At 40.4% G+C, this 24,827-nt stretch overlaps 1 protein-coding gene across 1 annotated transcript in view; it reads left to right on the top strand.

Moving 5' to 3' along the window:
• CNTLN (centlein) overlaps window positions 1–24,827 on the top strand; it is a 1,182,709-nt gene that overhangs the window by 199,655 nt on the left and 958,227 nt on the right. The window contains exon 4 of the mRNA XM_085634784.1: window positions 1,134–1,218. Coding sequence (XP_085490910.1) covers window positions 1,134–1,218 — 85 coding nt within the window. The remainder of the gene's footprint in view (window positions 1–1,133; window positions 1,219–24,827) is intronic.

Below are 24,827 nucleotides of genomic sequence, written 5' to 3'. Positions count from 1 at the left end.
GGGCCTGCAACCATGAGAAAGCGGTCATTCAACATTTATATCGACTTACGTTAAGGATATAACCATAATTGGATAGGGAACTAAACTAGAATGTTTTATGGACAATTGTCTAAATAAACTTGTTTTTGAACCTGAAAAAAACCTGATAGGGAACTAATGCCGAGGCATCATGGACATCCAGGCACTCTTGATGCCTACTACATAGCGGCTGCCATGACTGCCAAAGCTGTACCAAACCTTTTGTTTTGCCTTGAGCAGCATCCAAGACATACAGTTATTATTTCTGTGTCATCGGTTTCATTATCATTTGGCGAGAGCCACAAAAAGTGCAATTGTTTGATGAATGATGATGCTTTTCTTACTATGCAGCATTTATTTATTTATTTGTGAGTTTTATATAGCGTGAACTAGACCCGAAGGTATCAGAGCGCTTTACAGAATAAGCACAACAATAACATGAGGTACATCGAGAATAGATTAAAAAATATATAGTAACGGTAAAAAGGGCAAACAGTATACAATGGCATATGTAGGCAAAAAAGCAGTGCCCGAGTGACATAAAGCATAAATAAAAAAAAAATATAAATTATATAAAAGAATCTGATAGACAGAGTATGATTTCCAGTGATTTGGGGAAATGTTATCTAAACTCTTTGTAAAGAGGAAGTAAGTTAGTCCCTGCTATTCCCGCCTCTTTCTCTTCCTGCCCGAGCCTCTGGTATTTTGGTCTGCTGCCCACTTAATAGTATTAAAAATGACCTTCCAAAGTAATTCCTGAGCGAAATTCTCTAGTCTAAGAGGGACTTTTTGAGACTTTGAAGACTGGAGAATGTGAAACCCCTTGGTTTCACAGAGATATTTTAAAGAGTATTCTTTCAAAACCGTCGTGCTAGCCTTTAAGCGTTTCTGTAAATAAAGATGTCATCAGCGTCTGCAGATGTAATTTGCTGTCACTTGGCATATGCTCTCTGATTCTTCAAGGGCTGTCAGTCTAGGATAATTTAATTTTCAGTGCTTTAAAATGACATTCATTCTCAGCACGGGGAACATTGTAATTATTAACAACAAATTATTGCTAACAAGCAGTGTCAATATTTGATTACGTTTTTTTTTATTATTCATTTTTCTTCCAGAGAAAAGCAGAAAGCCGAAGCCAGGGACCTGAAGGTATTAGAAATTCTGCAGGTCAAAGACAGAAAAATACAGGAGTTGGAGAAGGTTTGTGTTTTTTCTCAATGTGCATGAATGAAATAGATGTCCCCCTTAATTAAGAGTGATCCTCAATATTCGGGTGCCATCTCGTCTGCATATTAATCGGTTTATTTTATATATATTTTGCTTAGTTATTTGGCTATACCTATAGGTGTGCTATGCCTTTACAGCGTAACACAAATATGTGTGTGTGTAGGCGTAGTGGGCTTATTTCGAAGGTAATGTTGTTAAGTTTTCTTTTGAATAGAAGCTAGTTGATGTTAATCCCAAGGGGAGTTGTGTAGTAGTGACTTTAAGAAACTTCAACTTCTATAGCCAGAATGTGTTTTCAAGCAGACAAAATCTGTTTTGTATGAATCCCCGTATTCCTACCTTAATAATTAAATACTTCATTCATTAGGTCTCGCCTAGGTAGCGCCTGCACGTTCTCTTTGAGACATGCTGTTTTCAGGATATGGGCATTACGCTCCGCCTTTTTAATTGGCTCCTATTACTGTCCTATGTAAATGGTGGCTTTTCATTGGTCAATAGGCTTAGTAGTCCCTCCTTAGTACCGCCTTTTCTCTTGTTGTAACATCTCATGACAACTGCCCCTGTTACATGTGTTGTTACTCTAGATGTTTTAATTACAACCTCGGAGCACTTTTTTAGTAATTACTTTCTCCTAGCTGCTATTGCAGGCAGGACACGCGCTCCCGCTTCTGCAACCCATCCTACGGTTTAAGTGTACTGTAACGCTGCGCACGACCAATCATCTTTACAATGGTGGCCGCGGCTTTCGTTTCTTGTGCGCGGCTCACTTAACTCTATTTTTTAATATATATATATTTTTTTCAAGTATCGAGGCACGCTCTTAATCTCAAACAATGGTGACCACGTGGCTTGCACCTCAATTTTTTCAGTTTTATATTTTTATGCAGCGTGGGACACCTTCTAATCAGCAACTTAGGTGGCCACGCATTGCTTTTCTTCAAGGTGACTCACACAACTCTAAGTAGCGCTGCACGCCCTTAATCTTAAACAATGGCGGCCGTGCGGCAAAGGTGTGCTTCGTTCTGGTCTGCAGAAGGTCCCATAATCTATAGCAGTAGCCAAGCGCTATATATTTCTTTACTTTGGTTACAATCACGGCATCCACGCTATAGCTTTAAAGCAAAGGTGCCGTGGTTGCTTCAAAAGTAAAGAAATAGAAAAACAAGAATTTGCAATACAATAGGTCTCGCATTACTAAAAGTTTGAACTATTGGTGTGGCATTATTAGCAACGCCACTAGCTTAACATTTCAGTAATGCAAGACCTATTGCATTGCAAATGTTTTTATAATGCAAACAAATTGTGTAGTCCTGTATTTCACTTACTGCTTTCAATTAGCCTTTTCCAGTTCGAAAACATTGTTTTATGCTAAACGGCATAAAAATAAGCATGTAATATAAAAAAATACATAGCATTTAAGTTGTGTAATTTGTCACTATATTTCCTTGTTAGAGTTCTGGTGACTTGTACAAATCATTTGGCCTTCGGTTGCTTGGTTATATCATCACCAGAAACCCTCAGCAGCAATATATATGGGATATATTTGCCATTGATTTTAAGACTATTGCAAGTTACTAAGTAGATCCTTGATTAGATAGAGGAACAAGGCCAAAGTCGGAAGTTGTTTGTAATTTAATCAAATTCCGGGGTTGCATGAAGTATCCTTGTAACATAAGGCAGAGGCTATTTTATTCCTTATACTACATGATCAGACTATCATTTGTCCCACAAACCTCATAAATTCTCATTTTTCCCCCTTCATACGAAATGATAGTATGGTTGTAGACATGAATCACAAAGCGTAGACCTGTTGAGTGAAATTTAAAAAAGCAAGAAGCAGTTAGCAATCTGTTACAGAAACATGTTGTATTCACAAAAACATATTTAGGGGGGGGGGACGCATGTCCTCTAAGAGACCGGGGCACACACCTAAGGTCCTGTGAGATGGGGTCTCCTGGGCCACGACTGACTGGAGTGGGGGGCGTTCGTGCCCCTCCCCATAAAAAAGAAAGGCACGGGGATGATGGCTGCCTGCATCCAACCCCCCCAAAAAAAGGCACCGGGGATAGGGTCCCCAGGGCCCTAAAGGCTTAGGGGGGTGGGGTGGGGTGGTGGGCATGTGTCCCCACTCCACAAAAAAATAATACGACCCTGGGGGCCTGTAAAGGCTTGGGGAGGCTGGCCACATGCTCCCTCCCAAAATGTATTTAAAAAAATAATTTGCGACTCGCTGGCACCCATAAAGGGTGCTGGCAGGGAAGCCAGCGGGCTGTGGGGGCCCTGGGGCCCTTTGTGGTTGGTTGTTACCAGGCCCTGTGTCCAGCCCTATGCCGTGCATGGATGAAGGGTATGCACGGCTTGGGGTTGACTGCCTGCGAGTTAGATGCATTGTCTGACTGCTTGGAGTCTGTGTTTTACACAAACAAAAACACTAAAAATGTACTGAAAAAATATTTCCGCTAAATCATACTGTTTTAGGCAAACAAAACCACTGAAACTCACCAATTATAGTTATCTGAAGTAACTATTACTCTGGCACTTAGCTATAACTTGTTCCCTCGCCATGCAGTGCTCATGAGCCCACATATTACATCACTCATGACATGTTCTATGACATAATGGATAATAGCACTGCAAAGAGAGAGAGAGAGAATGAATATGAATATATAATTTTAGACACTCACTGTCACTTTTCACTGTGTAGTTATTGTTCAGGACAATTTGCAATTGAAAAGGTATTTTTTGATTTGCCTATAACTTTTTGACTCCGTGGATGGATTTCCGCTAAAGTTGGCACTAGCTTGACTGTGTCACCTAAGGTCTGTTATGCCATTTCACGATCCATAAAAGTTAAGTAGGTATGAAAAAGTGTTTTAGGAAAATTTACTGACACCTTTAGCCCATGCCTCTGAATGGTTTCATGCCAAACTTGGCATGAAAGTTGAACTTTACTCCAAAAGTGTCCTTTAATTGCTTGGTGTAAATCAATTTTGTAGTTTTTGAGATATTAGTGTTTAAAAGTTTCAGAGCTGAGTTTCAAGGATTGATATCTATATATGTTTAGCTCTCCTGTTTCATATAATGAATCATGATTTCCGACTCTTGGCAATCACATTTTTTTATTTTATTCTCAAACCAGATTGACTGTAGAAAGACTTGGTTATTTTTTTGGGCCATCTTGAATTTCGAACGTCAGGATTGACTTGTAAGTTTAGTGTAGTGGAAAAAAGTCCACAGCCATGAGTGGGCACCTTGAGAGGTATCAATCCCATGGAGGGGCTGGGAGGCACCCCCAGGTGCGGGAGAGTCTGAACCCTGCCCCCCCCAAATGTTGAAAGCACCTGAAAATAGGTGATCCACTGCCAGTATCCTTACATGGAGAAACGCCTCCATTTTGTGCTTAAACGGACATTTTATTAATGAAAATCACGTTTTCAGCCAGAATAAAAAAGAAAATGGGAATATAGTTTTCCCACTAACAATACATTTTATATATATATATGTATCGTTTTTTACTTTGAAACTTTGGATTTTGGTGCTCACTCAATAAATTGGAGAAATAATTGCACAAATTACCTGGCTGCGGATGAATTTTGAACTGTGCCGCCGTGTCGGGGGTCTGCGGAAAGGACCTGGTGTAAGGATATATATTTATATATATATTTTCACTGGGGGAAAAACACAGTTGAAATGTACTTATGATTACAAAACCAAACCTAAAAAACACTGAAAAGTCATATATGGTTATGTAATCTAACCATAACTTGTGCACCAGTAGTGCATTGCTTATGATATCAAATATGACGTCACTGATGACATCTCAAATTACATCATCCGAAGTTACAAAGCTACAATCCAAGTTACATCCAAAATTACAAATATTCTGCCACCAGCCATGTGCAGTGGGGGTTAGTCGGAAGACCAAGTCCTGAGGCCAACCTTCTGTGACCAACTAACTCACACAGCCTTTGGCTCAAGGCAGCAGCAATGACAGCAGAGTCAGGCTTTTAGGCCAATACTGGGGGCATCTTTCCTTCTCTCTGCACATGGTCACCCACTGAGCGCTCTTGGGATTTGGACATAAAGCCAGGCCCTGCGAGCAACCCCCACAGGCGTACTCAGCTGACTAAGTGATGTAATTATATAAAGGGTATCATTTTAAGGAAAGCAGGCCTACTGCTTTTGTCGGAGGGTCAGAACACCAAAATATAAAAAAATGGCGTCAGCACATCAACATATATGAAACACCTATTTTTTTGTCAGTGTCACCAATTATTATCAAATATATACTTTGTAAATTCATCCATTTCAACGTTTAATATAAGTGATTGTCATAATGTAAAAAAAAAATGGACATATCTTTGAGTCTTTCTTATAATCTCTTGAAGGCCACAAAGTGCATCCATAAAACACGCTTTCAAAATATAACAATTTGAGGTAATTTGTAATGCTCAGACGATTTTTCCCATGCTCGCTGTGTAAGCCAAAAACCTGGGTGCATAGAGGTAATATTCTTCAAGCTCTTTATGCCACGACAGACATTGTGGGGTTGTTGGAGCTAGAAAACCGATGAGTGCCTCGTCGATGTAGGAGAACCCTCATCAACATTGTTTCCCCCAAGAGCAAGATGGCACCCGAGTAAGACGCTGCTACCAGTCGCTTCCCTGAGCCGAATCTCCTTTCCAAGGAGGAGCCCTGCTCTGGAGTATGCGGTCCTGTCTCTGCTGTGGGGCACGCATTTCTCTGGGTGTGGCTAGAGCGAACCTATGCAGCGGACGAGGCTGGCTGCTTCAGGTTTTGGTGGCCGTGACTGCGAGGGTGATCTTCAAGCTTTACAGGTATCCCTGCTGGCCCTCGCTTCTCTGGGCTGCTTCGCTGCAGGAACACAGAATGCCCGGCCACGGGGCAAAGAGAACGGCATTTTCCAACCTGACAGCCATCAGTGGGGCCCCCGCCACCTCTATCCTTCACCATGATTCTGGTAAGGAGGCGAGGGGGGGAGAGGAGCCGAAGGAAGTTCAGGCAGGGGCAAGCTGAAGAGTGATGGAGCGGATGGCTGATTAAAGAGTAGCAAACGACCCTGAAAGGCAGGCTTGCCCAGAGACTCCATGGTGACCCAACTATTAATCCCCTCCTTATTTGTACAACTTGGCAGCAAGGTCCCTCCATTAGATAGTTGAAAGTCTAGATCTTGTATTGAGGCAGGGTCTCCGGCTGACTACCCAATGAGTGGGGATAATATTCATCAGCTTACCCTGTGGCCCTGAGCAATACCGTTGTATCCAACAGGAACATTGTACACACTTTGGAAACCTGACCCCAAATAAGAGAAGCTAGTGTAATCCTAAATCTAGGAGAAGGTGTCCTGAAAGAGTGCGTGGGCCAGACGTCCGATAGCGCCCTAACCTTAGTCAATCCAGGTAGTGCAGATGTGGCTACGGGGGGCATAGATCATTTACTGGAAAATCGGATGCAGACTAATGAAATAAATTCCCGTGTAGAACCTCAGTTGGGAGGCCTAAGTATGACTCCTGGTAACTAGAGGAACGAGCAGCCAGAGCTATGGGGACTCATTTTGAAGTACCCGCAACAGGAGCACCGAATTGAAAGCTTGATGGGAATGAGCTAATAGCCAAGATCAAGTCTCCCGATATAGGTGAAATTTCTTTCTCCCTTACTGATGACCCAGATCTCTCAAATCTTGGTAATACCTTATCATCTTTAATCGATGAGTTGGCCCCCTACTTCTCCTCCAGTAGTGCTCCTGATAACGCAGCATGTCTAATGCAGCGCAAAATGTCAGGGAAGGGTGAGAGAAAAAAGAGGAAAAAAGAAGGAGCAGCTTTGGAGATGATACCAACAGGAGTAGGAGGGGGGCCTCCTCAGAGAACCTACGATGGGATTAATTTGCACCCTAATTGGTATACTCGGCAGAGGATCCTAGGAAGATCCAAAAGGATACCAGCGGACCGTCCGGGGGTATGTCTTCAGATTTACCTACAGTAGAAGCATCATTAGCCGTAATCCTCCAATCCATAAAGCAACTACAGGAAGAAACTGGGCGCTCGAGCTGCCGTTCACGGATAGCCACAAAAAAATTATATGGAACAATAAAGAAAATAAATAAAACTTGCTCGGACATTGCGGGAAGAATAAGTACGGTTGAGGAACGGACAGCGTGCTTAGAAACTGAAATTAATGCCCTCAAAATTCAGAAATCCTCCCAGAAAACAGCTATGGCTGACGTCTTCTGGAAACTCGAAGAGCAAGAAAACAGACAACGATGAAACAACTTGAGATTTTTGGGGATCCTTGAGGGGGTGGAGGGATTTGATGCAAGAGCCTATGTAGTTAAGTTACTGAGAGGAGACTCCCTAGAAAAAGTTAGCTGGAACTGGGACGTAGAAATTCAACATGCACACAGATTCCCACTGATGTTGAAGAAATCTCGGCCTAACGAGCTGGAAAGACCTAGGGCGATGCTGGTCTACTTCAGAAACCTTTTGCTTCATCAAGAATTATATGATAGCCCCAACACAAGAAAGGGAGTTTGAGAGAGGTCAAATTTTTTGTTAGGCCTGATTTTGCACATGCTACAGTAGAGAGGCGATGGCAGTTGCAACAACGTTTTAAGCCTTTTCAGAAAATCGGGGCCGAAGTATGCCTCCAAGTATACCTCCAAAATCCTGCCCGGTTAAAAGTGGTGTACAAGTGTGGTACCCGCAGTTTCACCTCTGAGATTTTGGCTCAGTAAAATTTAAAAGAGATTAGTGGGGGTCTGGGTTCTGCTGTGGATAAACATATTTAGGTGCCTCAGAGGGAAAATTTAGGGTAAAGCTTTGATTTAGCCGGTTTCGCTGGCTGAGTAGGCCGCATACCCCTCAGGGTTGAAATTTCAGGAACAACAGTATTGGGATTCTTTTTAGGGGATTTGGACGGGGGTGCGGTGGGGAATGTTAGCTCCCTCTGGTGTCATCACTCAGGCATGCTGTCTGATTGCTCATATGGTGTTGGGGGTGGGTCTCTGTGTGGGTGGGTTGGTTGGGGGGCGATGGGAGGATGAGGGATGGGGGTGCCACACAATTATAGAAATACCACAGAGATGTGTTAAGAGGGGAGGATTGAATTTATTGGACGACAGGTGCTTAGAGAGAATGATTGATGACTGGATGATGGATCTAAAAACAGGGAGGAAATGAGTATGTTGAGAATTGCAACTGTGAATATTTGCTGGCTTAATGATAAGAAGAAGAGGTCCAGAGTCGCTCTTGAGCTACAAGCAGTAGATCTTGATAATATTTGTCTCCAGGAGGCGCATATTGAAGGGTCTCAAGTGTCATTGCTAGATACGCTTGGGTATAAATTGGTTGGTGAGACGTCGCAAGGGACGCGTACTTGTGGGGTGGCAATCCTAGCTTGTAGAGCATTAGGGTTTTTTATACAGGTGTGGGAGGTGGGCTATCGCAGAATTTCACTCTTCTGTGAGAAAATGTACCCTGTGTTCTGCTTATGGGTTCATATCGGATGATCCTGTATTATTTGACTGGCTTTCCAACGAATTAGCATTGTGGCTGTTATCTATAATTTTTTGTGGGGACTTGAATATTAATCTACCAGCGAGTTGGTCATGTGAGGAGCATTACAAGTACTGCGGAAGGAAACCTAAGATATTTAAATCCCTTAGAGGGCTTTGCACAGATCACGGGACAGATAACTGGCAGTCAAAGAGGCCTAAGGAGCAGGGATACACCATCTTCTCTGTGCAACCTCAGTCGCATGCTCGATTAGAATTTTTTTCCATCTTCCATTCTTTTGTGCAGGAATGCGATATTGAAATCTATCCCTGTGTCATGTCTGACCATAACCCCCTATTGCTAGAAAAAAAGAATGGCAGTTTTGTTAGGAAGGGAACCCATTGGAGCTTTGAGAGAGCTCTGTTAATTAACAAGGAATATCTGCCCACTTGAAGGAATGGATACCGACCTTCCTCTGGGAGAATTTGGGGAGCACCCCATTGGATGTAGTGTGGGACACTTTTAATGTGGGAATTCAGGGGGAGACCCTACAGTTCACTCTAAGTAGGAGGAAATAAGAAAAACAAAGAATGCAGGATATTTTTGCCATATTGGCCAACGACGAATAGAAGTTAATAACTGCTACACAACAGAAGAATAATACTCGAGAGGCGCAAATGGGGGTAGGTCTAGCGAAAGCCGCAATTAATGGGAATACAGCTACAAAAGTAGCAGATAAGTACACGGTGTAGAGGGAGACGAATGCAGTGAGCAAATCCGACATCATTTAGCCACCAGGTTGAGGCAGAAGTGCTAGAAATAAGAGATCCTGTTAGGGGCATGGTTTCTGATCCTGTAGGAATAAGGAAGGCATAAAAACATACTATCAATCCTTGTATTCGGAAACCATTAAGGAAGAAGATGTAGCCACATGCAGTTATTTGGACTCGGTCCCGCGTATTAGATTCAGTGAAGAACAGGAGGGCCTGGAGGGGGGAAAAAATCTTAGCTGCAGTTTCTAGTCTCTCCATAGGCAAAGCTGCCAGCACCGATGGCATACCGGTTGAATTTTTGTAAAGCATTTGTACTTGAGTTAGAAGACTGTCTAACAATGCTGTTTGCGCAAATATTTAAAGTAGCTAGTCTTCCTCGCTCCTGGTTGCATACAAAGATAGTTGTCTTTCCCAAGAAAAATTAACCGGTATTGGAACGTGGCTCCTACAGACCGATCAATCTGATCAATGGGGACTCCAAATTATTTTCTAAACTTCAGGCCTCTCGCCTAGCGCCAATTATTAGTGAGGTAGTACTGGATGCAGAGAAAGCCTTTGACATGGTCTCCTTGCAATTTTAATAGGCAGTAATGAAGAGGCCAAGTATTGGGCCAGAATTTATGCAAGTAGTTAAGGCATTATATTATAACCCAGAAGCTATAGTGTTCATTGCAGGAGAGCTTTTGGAATCCTTTAATATGTCTTGGGGGGCCAAGCAGTGGTGTCCCTCTCCGCTTTTGTTTGCATTGTATATAGACCCAGTCATGAGCAAAATATCTATATCCCTCCTATGTCCCTCAGAGGATGGGATGCTAAAACCCTCGCTTATGCAGATGACATAGCGCAAGTGACACCAGATCCAGTGACTGCCCTGATAGAGATAGAGAAAGAGGCAACTAGTTTTGTGTTAATCTCTGGCTACTTGTTAAATGAGGGGAAAACAGCAGTTATTCTCAATGAAGGAGTTACTCTACAGGATGCGCTTGTTGTAACAAGCGCAGTATACCTAGGAATAACTATCATTTCTGACATACAAGCCATTGTTAAAGATAACCTTGACCCCTTTATTGAAAAATCAAAGAGGGACTTGTGCAGGCTGAACAATCTGCACTTATCCTTAGCAGGGAGGTGAAATGTAAAAATGATTTTCTCCCCCCAGAATTCTTAATTTTTTCCATGCAATCCCTTTAGAGATTGAAAACCTATGGTTTAAGTGGGTGGAAGACTTGATATTGCGATTTGTTTGGTCGTATTCTACACCTAGAAGGGCCCTACATTTTTTGACACTTCCTAAGGACAGAGGGGGTGGGGGTTACGAAATCTAAAACTATATTATTGGACCACTATGCTTCAGAATTGTTTGGTAATATTGCAAGAAAAACCTTCGGTCCAAGCCGGATTTGATTATATCTCCTCCCTTTTCCAGATATTGATAGGCGACGAGGCATGGCGAGGCCTTTGGATACAAATTTAATCTAATTATTTCAAGATAGTACGTTTTAAGACCTTACAGAACGCTTTAAAAGTGTGGTCAGCCATCCGTAAGTTACTGGGTATACGGTGACAACATTTTTATACCCCAATAGACAACAATGTGAGTTTACCAGGGATTTTTGCTGACCTTTATATTTTACGCTGGGTTAAGGCTGCTTTAAACAGGGCCGGTCTCTTTTTCACCCCTAAGGGGTTATTTCATTTTTAGAACTCAAGAATGACTTTGATATTAGTTAAATAGATTTCCTTAAGTACCTTCAGGTAGAGACTTTTTGACCCGTAAGGGAGGAGGACTGGCTGGGATCCAAAGGCGTGACTTGGTTGACCTATTGGTTAGCAGGCGTAAGTGCCCCATTGGGGTTATTTATACCCCTCTGAACAAACTTATGAAAGATGATCTATATATAGACTCTCAGAAGTGGCAGGAGAAATTGCCCATATCGGAAATGGGTTTCCTTGAATCCTTTTCTCTGGCACAAACCTGTTTACTATCCTCGAAGTTGCAAGTGCAGTACTACAAAACGTGTTTTAATCTGTATTGTACTCCCAGTAGAATTATTAAATGGCGGGATGGTAAGGGATCATGATGCCTCAGATGTCAACTAAGGGGTGCCAATAGTGTACATATATTTGCCACCTGTAGTGCATTAGCAACTATTAAGGAAGAAATTACTGATTTTTTAAAAGAGAAATGTAATATGAGAATATCTTTGACACCTGCCGTGATTCTGCTGGGAATATCAGACAGGGGAGTTGTGTCAGAGGTAGAGCGCTTTTATTTATTTCTATGACTGTTTTTTTGATTGTGTATTGCATCAGCCTGGCTGGACATTAACCCACCCAGTTTTCAGCAATGGTTAACCCGGGTTCTTGCAGTATGTAATCTTGAAAAAGCAATCTATTCTAAAAAAGGGGCACGGGGTAGGAAAAAGGCCCGCTGAGTTGGACCCCGCTCCTAGATTGAATGGAATCAGGGGTCTGAGATGGCATGTGGGCTGAAGATTATGTGGTGAAATACATACGATATGCACTGTGCATCTTTAAATTGCGTAGGATTCTGTTTACAGATATTCTGTTAAGGAGAGTATGGATTTCTCATTATTATTCCCCTCTTGTGCTGGTTCCCCCCAGATGACAATTTATATTAAGATCATTTCATGTGATATCGATTAATTGTGTAGGGGGTGGGTTGGGAGGGTTATTTGAGGTCAAACAAGGTGTTTTACCATCTGTATAATTGTAATGAAATTTATAATAATAAAAATAAAATAAAATATATTTAAAATTAAAAAAAAAGGAAATGGTAAAGAAAAAGTGTTTCAGAACACAATGTGTTTGTGACAGTTGCATAAATATCGTATTTGGGGTAAGACTATTACTTACCAAATGTGTTCTTAGCTGTTAATTGTTCCAAGCGAGGCCTTCTGCATGTCTTAAAGTCAGAAAGCACGAGTACACCACCTTAGGCCATGCATTTTGTCATATCAATAAAGTTTGATGCATTTGTTGCAGTGTGTTATTGCAGAACTCCTAAATTGTTCTAGAAAAGGCGCAGCATGTGTTGCAGGGAGCCACAGATGTGGCATGTATGTTGTGAGACTCTATGCAGCCTACAGATTGGATGGCCATAGGTCAATCCATGATTGATGTTACGAGTATCTGTATTGCGAGCTGTCACCAGGGAGGATAGCCAGGTGCTGAAACGGGGGCGGGTCTGCTGCTTTGCAAAGAACATACTACAACTTCTGCACAAGCTTTCATCCTCTCTCATTACTCCATCTTTCTTTTTGGGATCAACTAATCTGTAACCAACTCTGTGTAGTCAGTATGAAACACTGCTGTTGTACAGTTCCCACGTATTTAGAAATGAGATGCATCTCCCTGTAAAATCATCTTCTCAAGTGGCTGGCTACCCATCGTGGCCCAAGCTAACTTAAAATAGCTTTGCATTACAGTCAAGTCACTCTACATCCTATAGTCAATATACCTGGGTAGCAAGCTCTCTGTCTTAAGTGGTGGCTTCATTAGAGATGGGCCAGGTGGGGCTGGTGCCTGGCTACCCATCGTTGCCCAAGCTAACTTAAAGTAGATTTGCATTACAGTCAAACCACTCTACAACTATAGTCAGTATACCTGGGTAGCAAGCTGTCTGTCCTAAGTGGTGGCTTCCCACCACTGATCAAGAATTGAATGGCACCCCTATAATGGCCATACAAAATTGAGATTTTCAAATAGATGATCTTCATCAACCAATCACATGCCTTGAAAAATGTAAATGTGATGGAAAGAAATCATTAAGTTTAAAAATCACAAGTTTTACGGATAATATCTTCAAAAGTGTTACCCATTTCAAGCGCACCCGGCAGATATTGCTAATATCTATGCTAATATTGCTAATATGTTATTATCTCAAACTTCTGCACCGGTTTAAACCAAATCATGAAAGCAACCTTTCTGAATAAAATTCTCTATTCGTACCAAAATGGCGCAAATCCTTTCAGAATTTTTTTATTGTAGCGGTGAGCAAAAATTCCTATTGTAGATAAAATGGAAAAACAAATCTTTTTGAACTCGCCCCTTTAACCTGTGCAGAACTGCACGAAGATTAGTATGCTGTACTTTAGCAGCATATGGTAAAAGTGTCTGATTGTGCGGATTTGTCTTTTGGAAATAAAGTTATAGGCAAATAAAATCAAACAACTTCATTTCCTTGGTAATTTTAGAAATATATATATATATATATATATATATATTCACTGAAAAAACCATAGGTTTCAGACATGTTATAGTTAGCGGAAATTTTACTGATAAAAAACCAATGAAATTCCCCCGTTATAGTTAGTGCAGGCAACTATAACTCACGCGACCGCAATCCTCTGCTGATGCTAATACTGTATTTAGACACTTATTTGCCCATGTCTTCTTCCATAAATTTTTAGCTATACATATATTAGAAATATTTTTTTTTCATAAAGACACATATGTCATCAGCAGAAGATTGCGGTCGTGTGAGTTATAGTTGCCTGCACTAACTATAACGGGGGAATTTCATTGGTTTTTTATCAGTAAAATTTCCGCTAACTATAACATGTCTGAAACCTATGGTTTTTTCAGTGAATTTACAAGGTTTTTTAAATGCTAATTCCTAACTATAACGTGTGTGAAACCTATGGTTTTTTCAGTGAATTTGTACGGTTTTTTAAATGCTAAGTTACTTTACGCCATTCGTGGTGTGCACACCCACTTAACGCAGTTCGTTCCGTGCGCGCACGGTGAGCACGCGGTGCGCTTCGCGCACCGCGCGCCCACTTTACGCAGTTAGTGCCATACACGAAAGGTGGGCACGCAGTGCGCTACGCGCACCGCGTGCCCACGTTACGCACCGTGCGCACATGGAGGACATATTATGCGCTTCCTTGTGATAGGTAATCTGTTAAATTTAATTTGTAAGTGATGACAATAATATGCCATGCACAGAGAGTGTTTTTTTTTTTTATTAAAATTTTTAGCGTAAGCGCACCGTACGCGTACGGTAAGCGTAATCGGCGAAATTTTCAAAAAATAAAAATTTACCGTTTTTGGCCTTTGAGGACTCAACTAACATGGCTATGTGCATGGGCGCTGTCTAAACAGCCCCTTTATATGTTTTTTGCCTTTATTTACAGCCCCCCCCTCAGAGTGCGAGAGAGAAAATGGCGGCCGCCGCTTCCTGGTTTCGACCGATTCGAATGTTTACTTAGATGTAACAGCCAATCAGAATCGCGCTCGCGCACGCCACCGTACGCGTACGGTAAGCTTACGGTAAGCGTACCGTAAGCTGGCTCAGATATATATATTGATTTAAAGGCTATTTTCTCAGAATCTACTGAACAGATTTACACCAAACCTACAAAAGGCACTTCCTTGACCTGAGGACTACCTCTCTGCCAAATTTCTAGTAATTCTGTTCAGCCGTTCGGGCTGTAGCCTTGTCTAAAGGTCCTATGGAAAAATGCATGGGAAAAACGCGTTTTGGGACCCCCCTTTTATCTCAGCCCCCGCTTGACGAATCCCCCCGAGACTTTCAGGGTAGGAGCGGAGCGTAGCGCCCCACCTATTTTGAGAAATTCGCGAGGATTCGTCGACCGGCGCCAAAGTTATTCAAAATAGAATGTTGCGGATTTCCTATGGAAAAGGGGTCCTAACTATAACTACCTACTGGCGACCGCCAGTAGGTAATATATATATATTCACAGAAAAAACCATAGGTTTCACACGTTATAGTTAGCTGGACATTTCTCTCGTAAAAAACCATTGAAATTCCCCCGTTATAGTTAGTTCAGCTAACTATAACTCGCGCACCCGCAATCCACTGCTGATGACGTCACATATTCCATCACTCATGACATGGTCAGTGAAATCACTCATGACATCACTAATGTATCTTACTGCAGACTAGTGACTAAACTGTGTGAATGTCTGTATCTGTCTGTCTGTTGGTGTATAAGTGGCTGCATGCTTTTGTGAATAGCTATATGAGTGTCTATATGGGTTATTGATTGGTTGTCTGAGTATCTGTATGGGTGGCTCAGTGTTAGTGTGGGTAGGCTGTGTGTGACTCTGTGCATGGTGCATGTGCATGTGTGAGTGGGTGATTCTATGGGTGCATGGTTTTAAGAGTGCGTCTGTGATGGACTGTACGGTTGAGCGAGTGTATGTATGGGTGTGTTACGGATTGAATGTATATCTCAGTGGTACATTTGTGACTAACTACATATGTGAAACACAGTATATATGTGTGTAAGAGTATATAAGTGGCTAGATGTAAGAATGTGTGATTGTGACAGTGACTGTATGGATGAGTGTGTGCTTTTTTCAATGATTCTAATAGAGCATAAAAATGTGATACTATTTTTGTGAGCAAGGGAACTTGAGTGTGTATAACTGCATAGGTGAGTAAATGGCAGTGTGATTAATTGTATGTATGACTAGGTGTGAGAGTACCTCTATGGATGATTGGTAGTGTGTGAGTGTCTATATAGGTGTGTGTATAAATTCATATGATACTTTTTTATGGAGTGACTGTAACTATGAGTGACTTTACAGGTGAGTGTGTGGAGCTGTATGAAGACCTAAAAGTTATTATGTGGGTATGCAGTTATTGGTATTGCATTATTTATGGATATGAGAATTGAACTCTGTAATTTTGAGTTGGTATATCAAAGGTTTTTTAAGGGTGTGAGAAGATGTTGTAATTTATCACATTGTTGACGTCATTAGTGATGTCATCAGTGATGTCATTTTAGATGTCATTAGTGATGTCATGAGTGATGTCACTGACCATGTCATGAGTGATGTGACGTCATCAGCAGTGGATTGCGGGTGCGCGAGTTATAGTTAGCTGAACTAACTATAACAGGGGAATTTCAATGGTTTTTTACGAGAGAAATGTCCAGCTAACTATAACATGTGTGAAACCTATGGTTTTTTCTGTGAATTTGCAAGGTTTTTTAAATGCTAATTCCAAACCATAACGTCTGTGAAACCTATGGTTTTTTCTGTGAATTTGCAAGGTTTTTTAAAAGCTAATTTCTAAATATAACGTGTGTGAAACCTATGTTTTTTTCTGTATTTTTGCATGGTTTTTTGAATTCTAATTCCTAACTATAATGTGTGTGAAACCTATGGTTTTTTTCATTGTTTTTTTAATTTTTTTTTACATCATTTTTTTTATTTTTATTTTTCCCTTTAAACACTATTCTACCTATGTATATATTCATGGTTGTAATGCATTCTTCAATTTATAAAGATTCACCTTTTTTAAATAAATGGTTAGATATAGTTGTATAACTTAGTTAATATCTTCAACAAACCTTTTTTTTTTTTTTTACCGTGCGCGTACGGTAAGCTTACCGTAAGCGCACGCTTCGCGTTATGTACGATGAGCGTACGTAATATTTATACTCCGTGTGCGCATGCTTACGCAATTTCCGTAGGCGTCCGTACTTCCTACGTGACGCTTAAGTGCATGCTTTACACGCGCACACGCGCGCGCACGTTACGCGGAAGCGTAAGAGCGTGCATGTAATGCGCATGCGCACATGCGTGTGTCTTTCGTACGCGCATGCGTACTTTTACCGTACGCGCTCGGTAAGTCATGTGATCAAGAAACAAGACTTTTGATTGGTTTAAACTACTTTCAGTTCCAGAATCTTCCTACACCACACCCATTCCCCTCATTACTGCTTGTGATTCTCTAGGAGAAGGAGCTGAATTGTCTTTGGGATACAATTGCAGAGCAGCAGACCTCTTCTGAGAGTGAGCAGGGCAGCAGCATCATCAGACAGAGAAGGAGGAAACAAAAGACAATAAGATAGACCAGCACATCTGTGGTCCTTGTTAATATTCCCATTCTTTCTTTCCTCTGTCCCTGTATTAACACAACGGCTCTTTTAAGAGCCAACCTTACCTCTCAACTTTTTTTAAAAAATTGTAATAATTTTTTTTTTTTTTACCGTACGCGTATGGTACGCGTATTTTTTTGTTTTTTGTTTTTTAAAACAAAACATTTTTTTTACACCCTACAAGGTCCTTGAGAGAGTACAACGGAAAAGAGAAAAGCAGATAGAGGAGAAGTGAAAAAAAGGGAGCATGAAACTAAATGTATGATAAATACAGAAATTACACACTTACCTGACCAACAAAATAACTTATTTATTAATAAAACCATCATATTTATAAAAAAAAAGCTGCACCTTTCCTACAAATGCCATTCTTACAGAACCGGACCAACACAATTAAAACCTCTGACAACAATTCCTGTGTGCACACACACTCATGCTTTGATTCTAGGCACAAAACATTATTCCTCAGTGATACCAGTACACCTTAATTTATGGTGAAAACATACTCCATAATATTTTACAAGTTCAAGACAGTTAAATATCTCCCAAACCACAAAATGTAAAACACAACTTTTAAAGAAGAATCACAATTCAATTTTTTATATCAAAATTCACCACACATCCCCTCTCAAACTTATATCTCACCTTTAAAATTAGTTAGTTGAGAAAGAAATGTAGCACTCAAAAAGCAGATTATCAGAGTCAGAATCTCGAAGCTGTACACCTCTCTCCTCCCACCAGAACCAGTAAATGCCAATGTTTCCCTTACTTTTTTCACACATATACATGTTAATTACAAATCTCAGTGCTTCCAACATTTTTTCAAATGAAATCACACATTTCTATTGGTGGAAAACTGCAACCCCTTTCCAAATGAACCCTTCCCCCAAGTTGACTTCTGCCTGCTACCATAGCAACAGCTCATGGAACACTGGTGTGAGCAGAGAGGTCAGAAGTTCAGCACACAATGTTTCTATTCAAACAGCAAGAGTGCTTCACCTCTCAAACCTAACAGCAAATCCAAATTAATCTTCTGTGGGAACACAATTTTCTGAACCAATACAAAACAGGCTTGTAAAAATCTAAACATACACCCTAGTTTTTAGTGTTGAATGTTCTGAAACAGCCAATGAGTTCTTTTTATGAAAAAAATATCTATGCCTCCATTTTCCAACTGTCTTTCATTTCATATTGCCATTCTACTGAAAGACACCTCTTGAATACATCCAGATCTCCTTGAAAGATGTTCACAGTGTGGATTGTAGGTCACAGCTATGTCTTCTGGAGTGAAAAGTATGCAGAAAAAAGAGGTATGGTGAGAGACCTTGCTTTGCCAAATTTAGACATTAAATGGATTGGTCAGAGAGGGTTAAAGTGGCACCAATTAATGCCTTTGGTGAAAACCTTTCTACATCTTCCACAGCCTAACCTTATTATTGTGCACTGTGGTGGAAATGACCTAGGCACTTTAACTGGGGTAGGTCTGGAAATGCTTATTACGGACACCTTTGTGCAATTGATGTCGCTTTTTCCTCAATCTGCCTTTGTATATTCTAACATATGCCAAAGGCAAAAGTGGAACTGGTCCAACCAATTTTGTCCGCAGATTGACAAAGCAAGAAAGCACGTCAACAAATCTATTTCTGCTTTCCTCAGAGACTATGGTATGGGTTCTATATACCACAACAACTTGCGTTACAACATGCAAGACATTTATAGAGGAGACGGTGTACATTTCACTGAAGAAGGCAACAGAGTCTTCCTCTTGAACTTTAGACTCTGCATCGGTACTTACTTGTAGGTACCACAAAAAAAAACACTTCATAAACACCACGGCTCTTTTTAGAGCCCCCTAATATCTAAAAACTTAAATTTGATTTTTACTTCTATTTTTTTATTGTTTTTTTTCTGCCATGCGCGTACGGTAAGCTTACCGTACGCGTACCCCGCGATTTTTTTAAGAAAAATGTAAATGTATTTTTCATACTTTTGGGACCTTCTTGGACACCCTGACAAACGCTAGGGGGTCTGCAACTCTCTCCGTTGCCCCCTTTTCACGTTCTCATCCTTTGTTTTTCTCAGGCTCAGACTGCGAGAGACAAAATGGCGGCCGACACTTCCTGATTTCGACCGATTCGAATGTTTACAGTCATGTAACCACCAATCAGAATTAAGCTCGCGCACGGCGTCGTGCGCTTACCGTAAGCGTACCGTACGCGCTCAGAGCGCGCTTATAGATATATATATTGATTTAAATGCTATTTTCTCAGGAACTACGGAACAGATTTACACCAGACCTGCAAAAGGCACATCCCTGACCTGAGGACTACCTCTCTGCCAAATTTCTTGTAATTCTGTTCAGCCGTTCGGGCTGTAGCTTGGACTAAAGCTCCTATGGAAAAATGCATGGAGAAAACGCGTTTTGGGACCCCCCCTTTTTCTCAGCCCCTGCTTGACGAATCCCCCCCAGACTTTCAGGGAAGGAGCGGAGCGGAGCGCCCCACCTATTTTGAATATTTCGCGAGGATTCGACAATCGGCGCCAAAGTTATTCAAAATAGAATGTTGCGGATTTCCTATGGAAACACGGTCCTAACTATAACTATCTACTGGCGACCGCCAGTAGATAATATATATACACACATATATATACATATATATACACACACATATATATATATATATATATATATATATATATATATATATACACATACACACATATATATATACATACACACATATATATATACACATATATATGCTTGGAAAAATCCTGTCCGCCGAATTGAAAGGCGGAAAACCTCAGGCACGGACCTCCCTACTCCTTATAGAAACAAATTACGGACTCCCACACCGAAATACTGGGCAATGCAGTGCGAGTTTATTTTCAGCATGGATGAATGCTAGGACCAGTGTCCTCCATGACGCGTTTCGCTCCTCCTGGGAGCTTGATCACATGATGCGTCTCCAATAACTGACTGAATAAAAGTGAAATATAAGCACAATTAGCTGTAAAAAATAAGCCAACTGTTTGTCAGTGAACACAAATAACAACAATAGGCTAAAGCATTCATAAATACATGAAATATGTACACGCTGAAAATCTCATAGTTCCGATAGGAGATAAAAAAGAGAGATAAAAATACATCTAAATGTGCAAATACAAACTAGCAACTGGTAAAATATCTACATAGTGCAATTTGAGATAATATGTGCAGTCAGCAAGAAATGGTAAAATCTGATCAGCTCATGGTCAATAGAAAAATGCAATGACTAGGAAAAAAGCATTATTTTTTGTTCATAGTAAATACAAATACCTTCATATGAATATCCAGTCAGTGCATTTTCAAAGGCAAATAGGTTATAAGTACAATGAATATTTGCATAATGCAATAAATAACAACCTTTAACAATTGCCTAATTAAAAGAACCAGAGCTGTACCAAAGCTGTTACAAAGAGACTGAACATAATAAATGCCAGAAAAATACTGCGGCACTTAGAATCGATCATCTCTTATATATACTTTCAGCGGTGATTGATAAAACGGCCATAATTCATATATATTCCTTTTCAAATTCATAATACCAATAATGTTATTAAATAATTCAAATCATCACACATTTGTATCAGACTAACATACAGATAAATAAAGTAAGGTTCAGAAAATAGCAGCAGAGACGTTCCATAATAAAGTGCGAGTGCAAAATTAAATTGGAAGAAACCAATCTCAAGCTAGTATCACTGAACCAAGCAAGACTAAAGGATACTGACATTGAGTATACCTCCTGTTGACATGATGTTGTTCTCAGACTCTATATCCTAATATATAGACAGTGCATCTGTATGAGTCAATGAATAGTTATTATGAGTCAGATGATGGTAAAAGAGAAAAAGTGCCATGTGCCTATCAAGTGCAAAATAGTGCTGTGAAAAAGTGGTATTGTGCAGATAGAAAGATTGTCATACAAACAACTAGTGGTGGACACCATGGATTACCTACAATTTAGGCGATTCCAAAGTGCAAGTGCAAAATGTAGTCGCATATCAGTAAGAATGTATAAAAGGATAAATACATTCATAGATATAAAAATCTTAAACATATATTATATCATTTGAACACTGATGAACTAAAGCAAAAATATCAAAACTGACAATATTGATGTAAAAACTGTTCAGAGATGGGAAAGAAAAAGGCTCTAGAGAAAATTGTGCAGGTCCTCGTTCATGTTAAGGCCATTTGGAGCTCGTGTATCGAGAGCTAAGGTAAAGTGAAATTCACTCTGTCTCAAAAGTTTGTCTCGATTCCCACCCCGGCCGGGGTTGGGGACAGATCCTAAAACAGTGTACTCCAAGTCTTTTAGTTGGTTATTATGTACAGACTTGAAGTGCCTGGCCACGGGATAGTTGTGGTCAGAATTCACGATGGCCCTAACATGTTGGAGAATACGCCTATGCACCGGAAGCTTGGTACGGCCAATATAGTCTAGATTGCAGGTGCACCTCAATTTGTAAATGGCATAGTCAGAACGGCATGTTAGATGTTGTTGAATGGCATACAGTTTATCACCAAAAGCTGTTTTATAGTGTGTACCATTTTTGGCAAACGTGCACGCTCTACAAGAGCTACATTTAAAAAAAACGGTTTTAGTAAGCCAGGTCTTAACAGGTTTCACCTCAGGCATCGATTTAACAAGAGCATCCCTCATAGAGGGTGCTCTTCTGAAGGTGATAGCTGGCAGATTTGGCAAAATGGGACCAAGAATGTTATCGGTCATAATGATTAGCCATTCTGAATAGATAATCTTACGAATAGCCTGTTCTTGTATGCTAAAACTGGTGATAAGCCGAATTGGGTGCACAGTTTTTTCTGCAAATTCAATAGCAGTATCGTCTCTAAGATGTGGCTGGAGTAAAGCTTCCCTTTGCTTGTCATTGGCTTTATGTAGAGCTGAGGTAAGTTGTTGTTTACTATAGCCTCTATCAAGGAATCGCTGAACTGCTTCCATTTGACACATTTTGGAGACTGGCTCGGAACTACAGATTCTGCGAATACGTATGAACTCGCCATAGGGTATGCTATTGATGAGGTGTCGCGGATGTGCACTGTCTGCATGGAGTATCGAATTACCAGCAGTGGTCTTTCTATGTAACTTAGTATGAAGAACACCTTCATCTACATACAATAACACATCCAAAAATTCAACCATAGAATCATCAATTGAAGCTGTAAATCTTACGTTTAAATCATTGACATTGATATCTTCTATGAATTTTAGAGCATCCTTCTTAGAACCCCTCCAGATGAGACAAACGTCGTCAATATAGCGCCAATAGTGGACTATATGACGGCACCAATGGTGGTGGGCAGCAGTGAGAACATGCCCCTCCCACCAGCCAACATGTAAACATGAATAGCTTGGGGAGAAGCACGAACCCATCGCCACCCCACGCACCTGCTGGTAAATCTCATTTTGGAATTGAAAAAAGTTTGTGGTGAGACACAGATTGATAATCTCTAGCAGCATACTATTGTGTTCTCTCATATTCAAGTCCCGATTTTCTAGGAAGTGTTTAGTGGCATTAATTCCATCACAATGATTTATGCTAGTGTACAGGGATTCAATATCCATTACTACTAACTTAAAATCCGAACACCAAACATTCCTAATCTTGTTCAAAAAGTCTGTAGTGTCTTTCAAATAAGATGGTAAACCGACCAAATGTGGCTGTAGGAAAAAAATCTACATATTTTGACAGCTTTTCATTCATGCTTCCCTGAGCAGAAATAATAGGTCGACCAGGTACAGGAGTCGTCTTCTTATGGACTTTTGGCAAAAAATAGAGAATAGTAGTGACCGGATATTCAACATTGAGAAAAGTCATTTCCTCCTTGGTCAACAACCCGTTCCGCCTCCATTGATGTAATTTTTTACTGGTGTTATCCTCTGCAGCTCTCATTTCAAATTTGGAGGACTTCCTATAGCATGAAGCATTGGAGAGGTGTCGCTCTGCTTCTGTCAAATAGTCCGCCCGTGACCATAATACTGTATTCCCACCTTTATCTGATTTATTGATGATAATTTCTGAGTTATTTTGTAACTTTTTAATCAGAAGATGGTATTGGCTATTCCTGAAATCTTTATGTCGTTTTTGAGCTAGTACTGATCTATATATATATATCACAGTGACGTCGCCACTGCATAGGTATGGTTCAGCCTTACTTTCCATTGAAAAGACATTTTTTGATTTGCCTGTACCTTTTGACCTCATACACGATCTACTCCAAAGTTGGTAAATGCTTGATTTACTAAGCTATTGTCTGGCATGCCAATTTTGGTGAAGTTCTGTGCAGAGGTAAAAAAGGTAAAGTGGGGTGAGAAAAGTTGCTTTCCCTTTTAGGTCCCACTGGAAAAAAATGTTGTGCCTATAGCAAAAAGCACTGAAATTAGTTTTGACACACTTGGTATGACAGTAAAACTTTTCTCAGAAAGTACACTTTTATTGATTTGATGTAAATCCTTTTAGCAGTTTTGGAGATATAACCATTTTAAAAAGGTGCTGGTTGGCCTTGAAAGGGTTAACACTTTTGTATATCTCTGTCATTTTAAATTGCAAGCCAGAAAACGGTGACTTCTGTTAATCACATTTGAATTTTTTCTCAAATATGATTGATAATTCATGTTTTTTCCTGCTATCTTTCAAATCATGATTTTATGCTGTGGAAGACAGTTTCTATAGCCATGGGTTCCCAAACCCAAAGGAAATCTAAGGAGCAAAAATTTAGATTTTAATGAAAATCATAATTCCGTCGCTGCCATTTTGCCAAACGCAAAAAAGCTCAATTTTGTGATGAAAAGCACCAATTTCATGAAAATAAAAACAAAAGGAAAATACATTTTTCAATAAATAAAAGGGATAAAAGCTGCTACGGTCAACCTACAGAAGGCCATGTGGAGTGGCTTGGGCAACACTTGCTGCTCACCGCTGAACCCCATGTGCAGTGGGGGTTGGACAGTTAATTAAAGCATTAAAAAAGACGTAATTCACTGAAAAAACCCATTTAAGAATTGAGTTATGGTCCTGGCTCAAACACCCAAAGCCACTAAAATGTGTCATTTGTTGTTAGCAGCGCACACAACACACCTTAACATGTGCTTTCTGACAAACCCAAAAGAACAATTTGCCAGCTCTACAGAAACAAAAGATGAGCTAACAATGCACAACAACATGGCGGACAGCATGTGGTATAGTGTGTGTTGTGTCCATTGCTAACCTTAACTGGTGAATTTCAGGGGTTTTGGATGTTTGAGCCAGAACCATAACTCAGTTTTTTACACAATTGCGTATTGTATGTGTCCGCACCACCTTTACCTGTGGCCCCTAGTGTGACCCCGTCCCCCTGAAAATCACTTGTA

Source organism: Triturus cristatus, chromosome 2_1 (assembly GCF_964204655.1).
Source record: "Triturus cristatus chromosome 2_1, aTriCri1.1, whole genome shotgun sequence".
Taxonomy (NCBI): domain Eukaryota; kingdom Metazoa; phylum Chordata; class Amphibia; order Caudata; family Salamandridae; genus Triturus; species Triturus cristatus.
The sequence above is the reverse complement of the archived record's forward strand: the minus strand, read 5'-3'. Positions and strand labels throughout refer to the sequence as shown.